This window comes from Dipodomys ordii, unplaced genomic scaffold (assembly GCF_000151885.1).
Source record: "Dipodomys ordii isolate 6190 unplaced genomic scaffold, Dord_2.0 Scaffold14, whole genome shotgun sequence".
In the NCBI taxonomy this organism is placed as follows: Eukaryota; Metazoa; Chordata; class Mammalia; order Rodentia; family Heteromyidae; genus Dipodomys; species Dipodomys ordii.
In genome coordinates, this window is record NW_012267230.1 from 4,913,163 (window position 1) to 4,924,030 (window position 10,868).

The following is a 10,868-nucleotide window of genomic DNA, read 5'->3' on the forward strand; positions in this document are numbered from 1 at the left end:
CGGGCTGGCTTTGAACCGCGATCCTCAGATCTCAGCCTCCTGAGTAGCTAGGATTACAGGCGTGAGCCACCAGCGCCCGGCTCCCATGAGCTTTCTAAAGAAATCTTAATCAAGGTGATTTTCTGAAACTTTCTGGAACTTTCTTAAAGCACCCTTCCTTGAGTCTTGGATAGGAGGCACAGACCCTTGGGCCCTTCACTCCCACCGCAGAACCAGTGTTTATCTGTCCTTTGTTCCATTTGATTGAAGTCAGGGCCTGGGCATTGTCCCTGAGCTTTTTTCTGCTCAAGGCTAGTGCTCTACTGCTTTGAGCCACAGCGCCCCTTCCTTTTTTCTGGTGGTTAATTGGAGATAAAACTCTCATAGACTTTCCCGCCCCGGCTGGCTTTGAACCACGATCCTCAGATCTCAGCCTCCTGAATAGCTAGAATTACAGGTGTGCGCTCCTAGAGCCCAGCTGGTCCTTTTACTTTTCTAACCACGTTCTTCCTTCCTTCCAAACCATCCTCAATGGCCAGTAGCCCCTTCCCTCTTCTTCTGCCCTGTGCCCAGCTGGCCACTCGTGTTCCCCCAGGAGCTGCAGCAGCTGGTGCAGTGCACACGGCAGGGGGCGTGGGCCCGGCAGCAGGCACAGGAGCATGAGGCTGAGCGCCTGCGCATCGAGATCGTGACACTGCGGGAGGCGCTGGAGGAGGAGACAGTGGCCAAAGCCAGCCTGGAGGGGCAGCTGAGGGTGCAGCGAGAGGAGGCAGGTGAGGGAAGAGGTGACAAGGGAAGAGGGTCCCCGACCTTCTGCAGGGTCTGCCTGGGTCAGGGTGTAGGCCGCAGGTTGGGAGCCCAGCAGAATCGGCCATGACCATTCTCTTTCTTCCTGCAGAGGTGCTGGAGGGTGAGTAGTGGCTGGCACCCTGCCTGGGCTGGGCTGCGGTAGGGAAAGAGATGGTACGGGCCTGATTCCAGCTCCTTCGCCTGACTTCCCAGCCTCCCTGTGCAGCCTGAGGACGGAGGTGGAGCGGCTCCAGCAGGAGCACGGCAAGGTGAGGCTGAACCCGGCTCCTGGCCCTGGATGAGACGGGACTGGGCAGCCATGTACACATGACCCTCCGGGGCCCGTGCCCTGCCCCACCCATCTCCTTCAGAAATTCTTCCTTCTGGCCAGGCCGCAGCTGGGCAGAGGAGATAGAGTTGGGTGGTATCAAGGGCAGCAGTGTGGGTGCTCTCACTGTCTTGGTCACCCTCCCTTCTAGCCCAAAGTAAGCCAGGCTCCAGCTCACCCTCCTGCCCCTGCAGGGCCAGCTCACAGACCTCCTCTCCGAGCAGAGGGCTAAGACACTGCGGCTGCAGGCAGAGCTGGAGACCAGTGAGCAAGTGCAGAGGGACTTTGTGCGCCTCTCCCAGGCCCTCCAGGTACAGCCCGGCCCCTCCCATCAGACTGCCCTGGCTCCCAGTGCCCGTGCTGGTGACCCCAGTGCTGGTGACGCATCCCTGTCTTCCATGAGCAATCCCCTCAGAGCTGGGCAGGTGGCTCAGTGGTAGAGCGCTTGCCTGGCATGCATGAGGCCCTGGGTTTGATTCCTCCACAGAAAAAGCTGCAAGTGGCGCTGTGGCTCAAGCGGTAAGGCGCTAGCCTTAAGCTGAAGAGCTGAGGGACAGCGCCCAGGCCCAGAGTTCCCCATGACCAACCTCCCCGCCAAAAAAGAGCAGACCCCTCATTGCAGGATAGCTCTTCCTCCTTCTGAGGCTGGTCTCTCCCCGCAAGCTATTGCTCAAAAAAATATGGAAGCGCTTTTTTATGTATCTTAGTCATAGAATGCCCTTCCATAGGCCCTGCAGCCACGCCCTGCATTCCTTGCCCAACCCGCAGGTGCGCCTGGAGCGGATACGCCAGGCGGAGACGCTGGAGCAAGTTCGAAGCATCATGGATGAGGCACCTCTGAGGGATGTCAGGGACATCAAGGACACCTGAGGGGCCAGGCCAGAAGCCACTGGTCCCTGTCCCCTCCCACCCTAGGGAGGACCTGTCCTTCTCCTCCCAGCCCCCCCGGGGTCTGGGCTGTGGGGCTCAGGATGCAGTCCACCCTCTCTAGGCCTGGGGGGCGGGGAGGGGGGGAGGCGCACCACCCAGCACCTCCTCCCAGGATGACCGGCCCTTCTGCTCTCAGGGATGACGCGTGGGTGAGGCCCAGCCCCCTCCCAGAACCAAAGGTGCAGGCTGACGCCTGCGGCTTTCTGGCTGCCATGCCGCCTTCTGGGCCCGCTCGCCCTTCCCCCCCTGCCCCTGCCAGGGGGTCTAGGTAGATGTCTCCTGCAGCCAGCCCAGCCCGTGGTGGCGGCCAGCCCTCCGGCATCAGCAGGTCCTCCACGCGTGCCCTGCGATGGGCGGCCGCTCCCTGGACTGCATGACACTAAGGCGCTTGTCCGCGGGCCTGGCGCGGGCCCAAGGCGCGAGCAGAGGCGAGGCCAGAATTTTTTCTGTCATTTATTTTCAATAAATAAGCAGCTCAGTCAGTTGCCCCTGAAGCCCCACGGGGTGGGGGTGGGGTGGGGTTCCAAGTTTCAGGGGGAGGTCAGGGGGGGTGGGGGGAAGAAGTGGGGGAAGGTGTGCCACCGCTCTGCGGGAGGTGTCACACTGGGGGGGGGGGCGGGAGGGCTGGTTACTTCCTTCTCTCATCTTCTGGATCTGAAAGGAGAAAGGCGGGGATGGAGCCACGGGCCTGGAGGGAGAGGCGCTGACTCCCGGAGCAGCACGGCCCAGCGATCACTCACCTCCCGAACTCACTTGTGTCCCAGACCCCAGCCCGCCCCAGCCACCGCAGCTCCAGCAGCGGAGACCCCCAGTGTCAGCCAGCGCACGCAGCGCAGCGCAGCAGTAATGGCGCCTGCGGGTGGGCAGGACCCAGAGATGCTGGTGCCCACGCTGAGGGCAGCTTTGCGCAGCTGTGTGGAAGCGCAGGGCAGCGGCCACGGCTCTAGGGGGAGCCGTGGAGAGCGCGAGCGAGCGCAGGGACGCGCGGGCTGGGAGCGAGCGGCAGGGCGCAGCAGCCGGGCAGGAAGGGGCAATACCTGTGACACGGTTCAAAGACATGGAGGGGTGGTTATCCTACGGCCAGAGAGGATAGAGAGAGGCCATTATCGAAGGGGCAGCGGCCTGGACAGCGACCCGCCCAGGTGCAACGGAGTGGGGAGGGGGCCTGGGCTGCGCCTCCCTGGGGACACTGGTCCCACCAGGGCCAAGAACTTACCACCTGAAACAGAGGACGCGCGCCCGCGCATGCTCGCGGCGCAAAGGGCAAAGTGGGGCTGAGGGCCCGGGCTGCCGGGTCAGCACAGGGGCGGGCCTTACCCTCCAGGTAGTTCCGAGCAATGAACTTGAGGAGCTCATCCAGCCCAATGACTGGAAGGGAGATCTTCAGGACCATGAGCCACTGATTCAAGTCCAGGGCCCGGAGCTTGAAGATCATCTGCGGGGGGGGGGGGGGGGACAACCGCCGTGAGGACGGACAGCATCCCCGTAGGAGGGGAAAGGAAGCACCTGCTGCTCCCCCCCCCTCCATTCCACCTTCCCATCAGAGCCTCCAGAGCGCGAGGCCGGGCCCCCCATGACTCACCGGCAGCGGGTCGACATAGAGGATAAGGAAGTGGAGAGACATGGACAGGCAGATAGAGCCGAGCAGCCAGATGTTCACCCAGGGCGGCATCCGCATCAGAGACTGGTTCTCAGACAGGCTGTGTGTGGAGGCGTGGACAGGAGAGAGGCACAGTGAGGAGGCAGGGAGGCTGAGGCTGAGGGCAGGGGGCTCAGGGGCAGCTGGGCAGGCCTACCTGTTGAGAGCGTTGCACATCTCAATGGTGACCAGCACGGACAAGGCCATGGTCATGGGCTCGGGGGCCTCAAAGATCTCACAGTCCAGGCCGCCAAAGTCCGGGTTGTCCTCGGTACACTGCATGAAGTGAGTCTGCGGGGACAAGAGTCGGGGGCCTGAGATCCCTCTTTGCTGCCCTTCCTGCCGCCCTTCCCTCGGCCCCCTCCTACCAGCTGGCTGTAGGAGACGTGAGGCCCATCTTCTGCGTACAAGAACCACCAGGCAGCCGCGCCCACCGTGGCTGCACCCACATAGCCTGTGACGGGGAGAAGCGGGAAGTCACTATCAGGGTGGTGGCGGCTGGGTGAAGGACAGTTGGTGATCCAAGCCTTGGGAAGGACGTTGGGGTTCCTGCTCACCCCCAATGGCCATATAGCGGAAGAAGAGCCAGCCACTGATGAGGGGCTCCTTGGGACTCCGGGGGGGCCGGTCCATGATGTCCAGATCTGGTGGGTTGAAGCCCAGGGCAGTGGCTGGGAGCCCATCAGTCACCAAGTTCACCCACAAGAGCTGCACAGGGATCAGAGCCTCGGGCAGCCCCAAGGCCGCTGTGAGGAAGATACTGCAGGAGAAAGGCGGTCACACGTCAAGTCTGGCCCCCCAAGTCCCCATGTCACCCCCACTTAGCCCCGGGCTACTCACCAGACCACCTCGCCCACGTTGGAGGAGATGAGGTAGCGGATGAACTGCTTCATGTTGTTGTAGATGGCCCGGCCTTCCTCCACCGCCGCCACGATGGTGGAGAAGTTGTCGTCGGCCAGCACCATTTCAGACGCTGTCTTGGCCACAGCAGTGCCAGATCCCATAGCAATGCCAATCTCAGCCTTCTTCAGGGCAGGGGCATCATTGACACCGTCCCCTGTCTGGAGGAGGAGATGGGCTCAGGGCCTGTCCACACACACACACGCACGCGCACACACACACATGCACAGGCCGCTCCCTGCATTCATGTCATCAGTGTTCCAGGAGCATCGTGTGGACAACCAGACACCTCCCCGCCCTGGGACTCTGTGTGACCCCTCACCATGGCTGTGATCTCATCGTAGGACTGCAGATACTCCACGATCTTGGACTTGTGGGAGGGCTCCACGCGGGCGAAGCAGCAGGCGCGTCTGCAGGCTTCCCGCTGCTCAGCCAGGGGCAGGTCGTCAAACTCACGGCCAGTGTAGGCGCGATCTGTCACCTCCTCGCTCTCCGAAAAGATGCCAATTCTTCGGCAGATGGCAATGGCTGTGCCCTTGTTGTCTCCGGTGATCATGATAACCCTGATCCCAGCATCCCGGCACAGCTGAATAGAGCCTGTGACCTCTTTGCGGGGTGGGTCCAGCATGCCCACCACACCCACGAATGTCAGGTCATTCTGGGGAGACAGCAGGCCAGGACAGGTCACAAGGAGTTTGGGACAGGAGCCAGGACATAAGCACACAGGGAGAGACTGACTGGGAGATGTTGGGAAGTGGAGGTTTGCTGCCCTGTACAGGGCTGGGATAGAGCACAAGCTGAGCCCACACAAAACCCTGGCTTCCCTCCCCAGCACCACAGATAAATAAAAATGATGTAGCATTGACTGGCCTGCCGATTGCTAAGGCTTTCTCAATGTCCTGTGATTGTTGGGGGGATCTGTACTACAGTGTCTCTGTGTGTGTGTGTGTGTGTGTGTGTGTGTGTGTGTGTGTGTGTGTGTACCTGGTGCTCTACCACTTGAGTCACATCTCCACTTCTGGCTTTTTGGCTGGTTAGTTGGAGATAAAGACTCTCATGGACTTTCTTGCCCCAGCGACAGACCTCAATCCTCAGATCTCAACTCCATGAGAAGCTAGCCACCAGCCCCTTGTCTGTGGCCATTGGGATGATAGAGTAGGAAATGACAAGCGTGGTGGAAGGCTGGCCAGGGACGATCGGGACTCTGCCTCTTCCCAACTTCCAGGACAGGAGGAAGCTCCATGTGCTCACCTCGTATTCCATGAACCTGGCTGAGTCATCCAGGATCATCTCCTCCCGCTTAGGGGGGGTGTCTCGGGTGGCCAGGGCCAGGCAGCGCAGGGTGTCCCGGCCGGTGCCCCACTCCTTAATCACGGCCATGATCTTCTCCTTCACCGGGCCTGTCAGCGGCACCCGGGTGGTGCCGACTCGCACATAGTTGCAGCGGTCAATGACACCCTCGGGGGCACCCTAGAAGACCAGCACAGCATGAAGGGACCACCTACTGCCTTTCAGGGTGCACTGGGAGGTGTGGGCATACAGAGGGGTCTAGGATTAAGAGGAAGCGGTGGAGGCATGTTCTGATTGCTGACCTTGACGAACATCTTGTTGCCTACAGCAGCTCGGGAAGACTTGGCTGGGGAGCAATAGACAGACATGGACTTCCTGTCTCGGGAGAACTCCAGTGTGAATTCCTTCTTCATCAGCTGACGGATCACCTGGGAGGGAGAGGCCAGAGTCCTTACACCAGTCCATGAGGATCCGGAGGTCAGAGCAGACCCCAAGCCAAGGCCCAATGCAAAAGCAAAGCCTAGTATCCATAGCACATAAGGAGAGAATTCCAATGCTCATGTTGCCACCATGTTTCAACATCTTGTGCCAACCCAGGACTGAACTCAGGACCTCATACGTGCTAGGAAGAGATGTGCCACTGAGTCACCTCCTCTCTCCCTTCCCAAGTGTTTAAAGTACAATAGACTCTGGACAGCTTTCTCTCCAGCAGAATTTACAGTGAGGACGGAAATAACCATGGCCGGAACAATTGAAGAACTGAATTTCTCATTTTCACCTTGATTTACTTTTAATTAATTTCAATGTAAATAAGCACATGTAGTCGTAGTATCAGTGCCTAACACACAGTAAAGAGTCTCACCAGGCCATGGCTCACGCCTGGAATCCTAGCTATTCGGGAGGCTGAGATCTGAGGATCCCAGTTCGATGCCAGCTTGAGCAGGCAAGTCCAGGAGACTCTTATCTCCAATTAACCAACCACAAAACCAGAAGTAGCACTGTGGCTCAACGTGGTAGAGCACTAGCCTTGAGCAGAAGAGATCAGAGACAGTGCCCAGACCCTGAGTTCAAGTCCCACAGCTGACCAAAAAAAAAAAAAAAAAAGTATCCTGTAAAACCTTGGGTGCCAGTGGCTCACACCTGTAATCTAGCTAATCAGGCGGCCAAGATCTGAGAGTTGTGGTTTGAAGCCAGCCCAGGCAGGAAAGTCCATGAGACTTTTATCTCCAATTAACCACCAGAAACCCCAAAGTGGTGCTGTGGCTCCAAGTGGTAAAGCACTAGCCTTAAGTGAAAGAGCTGAGGAACAGCACCCAGGCCCTGAGTTCAAGCCCCAGGATTGGCAAAACAAAAACAAGACTGAATGACAGCTTTGTCTTTCCCCACTAAATATCCATGCTATATGTGGATATTAAGCCATAGAAAAATTAAAAATTAAAAAATTTTTGTTTCTATTATTTGTAAAATTGAAAAATTAACCCTCTCTTGGTAGATATTTAGGTTGTCTTTACTTTTGTGTTAGAGTAAATAAAGCAATAATGAAGGTCTGGCTCATATTAAAAAGGAGGCAGAAAACAGGAGGACTGTAATTCAAGGGAGCCTGGGGAAAAAAGTTCACGAGACTCCATCTGAAGAGAAAAGCTGGATGTGATGGTGCATATCTTTCATTTCAACTATGGTAAGAAGTATAAATAAGAGGACCACTGTCCAGACAGGCCCAGACAAAATGCAAGACACTATCTCAAAAATAAGAACAAAAAAGAGTTAGAGGCATGGCTCAAGCAGTAGAGTGCCAGCCTAGCTGGTAGTGCATGTTTATAATCCCAGCAGTGGGAAGTTGAGGCAGAAGAATCCTATATATGTAGCACAACCCTGTCTCATAAAAACAAGAGCTCAGAGTGAGCATAGCATAATTGCCATTGCTTGATACCAGAAGTTCACAGCCATAATCCTAGCTACTCAGGAGGCTGAGATCTGAGGATCATGGTTCAAAGCCAGCCCCGGGGAAGAAAAATCCCTGTGAGATTCTTATCTCCAATTTACCACCAGAAAACCAGAAGTGGAACTGTGGCTCAAAGTGGTAGAGCACTAGCCTTGCTCAAAAGAACTCAGAGACAGCACCTAGGCCTTGGGTTCAAGCCCCACAGCCAAAAGAAGAAGAAGAAGAAAAAAATAACAGAAAAGTCTGCAAGGTTCCATCTCCAACTCCACAAGGCACATGTCCACCAAAACACAGGACTGGTTCAAGTGGTAGAGCACCAGCCATGAGTCACACGCAAGTCAAGCAAGCATGAGATCCTGAGTTCAAACCTCAGTATTAGACCAAAAAAGAAAGCAAAGTGACTGTCTATCTGACACAGGGAAGTCCCAACAGGGTGCAGCAGCAGCACACCCCAGACCCTAGACTAGAACTGGGATCTGCGCCGACAAGCATGCTCTAGAGACGAGGGGGTCGTAGCTGCCTTAGGGCTATCCCAGAATGTGTGCTGGGTCCATCCCTGCCCATTCCGAGCTGGGACACAACCAAAGGAAGCAATCTCCTTGGGCACAGAGGTCGCAACAGAAGTCATACAACTGTGGGGACATTGGGGCCCCCTAGAAGTCCTCCTGGCCCAGACAAGGCCCTGGCAGGAGCAACAGCCTTGCCCACCTCGGGGTGCGGGTCCTGGCTGAGTGCAGTAAAGTGAAGGCCTGTGGTAAGCACCCCAACTCACCGAGTTGCAGGCATTTGCTCTCTCCACCTTCGAGAGACTTCGCACTTCGGTGTTAAACACGTTCATCTTCTCCACCAGTGTGGTGAGCGCCGTCTCGGTGGCCTCTCCAACCTTCTCATAGACACCTTTGGTCTGAGATGGGCAGAGGAGGGGGAGGCAGTGGGTGGACTGGCTCCAGGACCCTTGCTCCCACCCAAGTCCACTTTCATGGGGCGAGAAAGCAGCCAACAGCCCCCCCTCCCACTCCTTCCTCCTCCTGCTGGTGGGGAGCGGGGCACAGACACCCCCTCTCAAATGGAAGGGAAGTAGACACTTGGTGTGTGTGTGGGGAGGGGTTACCTCATTGAAGTCCAAGGAGGAGTCATTGCACAGGGCACAGATGGTGGCCAGCTCCACCAGCCCGTCATACTGCCCTGCCCGGATTGGCTTATCATTCTTCAAGCTGGTGGTGGACGGGCAGGGAGGAAGGCAGGAGAGAGAGAGATTGCAGAGAAGAGGATGAGTTGCAGAGGAACCATAGACAAGTGGACAGGAAGACAGGGAGAGCCGCAGCAGAGAGGAGCAGGTTGGGAAAGGAAGGCGGGAGGTAAGAAGGAAGGGAAAGCTAGCCAGGGGCCAGGGATCTGGGGTAGGGGGTACCTAGGAGATGCCAGGAGGAGGGGAGATGCAGAGATAACTTACACTTCCCCCTCAGGAGCGTAAGTGGAACCGGTAATGGAGAACTCGTTCAGAGAGCAGATATCACCGTCCACCTTGTCAATGATGAACATCTGTAGGGGGAGGAGAATATGCATGCAGATGTTGGTCTCAGGAACCTCTCCCTGCCCCATCCAGGCCGCCCTTCATTCTTCCCTGGCTTCCCCTCCCCCATCCCATGGCTTGGTGATCACGTTCTAAAAACCTAACTTATATCAAACCAGGCTGGGACGTCTTCACTTAATTAAAATAAGATGTAAGCCAAGAGCTGGTGACTCATGCCTGTAACTCTAACTATTCAGGAAGCTGAGATCTGAGAATCACCGTTTGAAGCCAGCCTGGACACACACATATATATACCACATTAATATTACATATGAATATATTATATATATCAGATAAATATGTCAGCGACACATATATAAATCAATCAATCTACTATCTATCTCTCTATCTATGGAGAGATCAGAGAAATGGGCAAACACCTAGGATCAAAGTAGAGAAAAGATTAGGAAAGTGGCATTGTGGCTCAAGTGGTAGAGCACTAGCCTTGAGCTGAAGAGCTGAGGGATAGAGCCCAGGCCCAGAGTTCAAGCCCCACGACCAACAACAACAGAATGATTAAGAGGGGCTAGGAAGATGGCTTAGAGGTAGAGTGCTTGCCTAGCATGCATGAAGCCCTGGGTTTGATTCCTCAGTACCACATACACAGAAAAACCCAGAAGTGGCACTGTGACTCAAGTGGTAGAGTGCTAACCTTCAGCAAAAGAAGCTCAGGGACAGTGCCTAGGCCCTGAGTTCAAGCCCCACTACTGGCAAAAAAAAAAAAAATTAGGTGCTCTATGGGCTGGAAAGGTGGCTCAGTGGTAGAGCGCTTGCCTTGCATGCATGAGGCCCTGGGTTCGATTCCTCAGCACCACATAAGTAGAAAAAGCCAGAAGTGGCTCTGTGGTTCAAGTGGTAGAGAGCTAGCCTTGAGCTGAAGAGCTAAGGGACAGTGCCCAGGCCCAGAGTTCAAGCCCCACGACCAACAACAACAAAAAAATTAGGTGCTCTGGCCTAAAAAGTATTGTTCAAGCTGGGTACTGGAGGCTTGTTTCTATGTTCCTAGCTACTCAGAAAGCTAAGATCTGGTGGATAGCAATTCAGAGACCAGATAAGGGGGAAAAAAACAAAATAGCAAAAACTAAGGGCTAGAAGTATAGCTTAAGTGGTAGCATACCAGCCAAACAAGCAAGCTAAATGAACACAAAAGCCTGCGTTAAAACCACAATACTACCAAAAAAAATAAGCTAATAAAAAAGCTGGGCATCAGCCGGGCGCTGGTGGCTCACGCCTGTAATCTTAGCTATTCAGGAGGCTGAGATCTGAAGACTGTAGTTCAAAGCCAGCCTGGGCAGGAAAGACCGTGAGACTCCTATTTCCAGTAAACCACCAGAAAACCGGAAGTGGCGCTGTAACTCAAGCGGTAGAGTGCTCGCCTTGAGCTGAAGAGCTGAGGGACAGCGCCCAGGCCCAGAGTTCAAGCCCCACGACCGACAAAAAAAAAGGAAGAGGAGAAGGGAGAGGAGAAGGAGGGAGGAGGAAGAAGAGGAGGAGGAGG

General features: G+C 55.8%; 2 protein-coding genes across 6 annotated transcripts in view; one reads left to right on the plus strand and one right to left on the minus strand.

Moving 5' to 3' along the window:
* Rabep2 (rabaptin, RAB GTPase binding effector protein 2) overlaps window positions 1-2,312 on the plus strand; it is a 24,171-nt gene extending 21,859 nt beyond the window's left edge. The window contains exons 9-13 of one of the 3 annotated variants that reach the window (XM_013011725.1): window positions 575-752; window positions 878-889; window positions 982-1,037; window positions 1,291-1,407; window positions 1,865-2,312. In XM_013011725.1, coding sequence (XP_012867179.1) covers window positions 575-752; window positions 878-889; window positions 982-1,037; window positions 1,291-1,407; window positions 1,865-1,966 — 465 coding nt within the window. In that variant the 3' untranslated portion in view covers window positions 1,967-2,312. Of the gene's footprint in view, window positions 1-574; window positions 753-877; window positions 890-981; window positions 1,038-1,290; window positions 1,408-1,864 lie in introns of those variants that run through there. The other 2 variants (XM_013011727.1, XM_013011728.1) reach the window with 2 other exon arrangements.
* A 342-nt stretch (window positions 2,313-2,654) lies between these two features.
* Window positions 2,655-10,868, minus strand: part of Atp2a1 (ATPase, Ca++ transporting, cardiac muscle, fast twitch 1) — a 16,559-nt gene continuing 8,345 nt past the window's right edge. Inside the window, exons 10-22 of one of the 3 annotated variants that reach the window (XM_013011323.1) lie at window positions 9,251-9,339; window positions 8,909-9,011; window positions 8,570-8,701; window positions 6,158-6,283; window positions 5,817-6,035; window positions 4,888-5,223; window positions 4,506-4,726; window positions 4,223-4,425; window positions 4,034-4,119; window positions 3,823-3,956; window positions 3,609-3,726; window positions 3,344-3,461; window positions 2,655-2,680 (exon numbers count right to left, since the gene is read on the minus strand). In XM_013011323.1, the coding sequence (XP_012866777.1) occupies window positions 2,655-2,680; window positions 3,344-3,461; window positions 3,609-3,726; window positions 3,823-3,956; window positions 4,034-4,119; window positions 4,223-4,425; window positions 4,506-4,726; window positions 4,888-5,223; window positions 5,817-6,035; window positions 6,158-6,283; window positions 8,570-8,701; window positions 8,909-9,011; window positions 9,251-9,339 (1,911 nt within the window). Of the gene's footprint in view, window positions 3,462-3,608; window positions 3,727-3,822; window positions 3,957-4,033; window positions 4,120-4,222; window positions 4,426-4,505; window positions 4,727-4,887; window positions 5,224-5,816; window positions 6,036-6,157; window positions 6,284-8,569; window positions 8,702-8,908; window positions 9,012-9,250; window positions 9,340-10,868 lie in introns of all 3 variants that reach the window. The other 2 variants (XM_013011324.1, XM_013011321.1) reach the window with 2 other exon arrangements.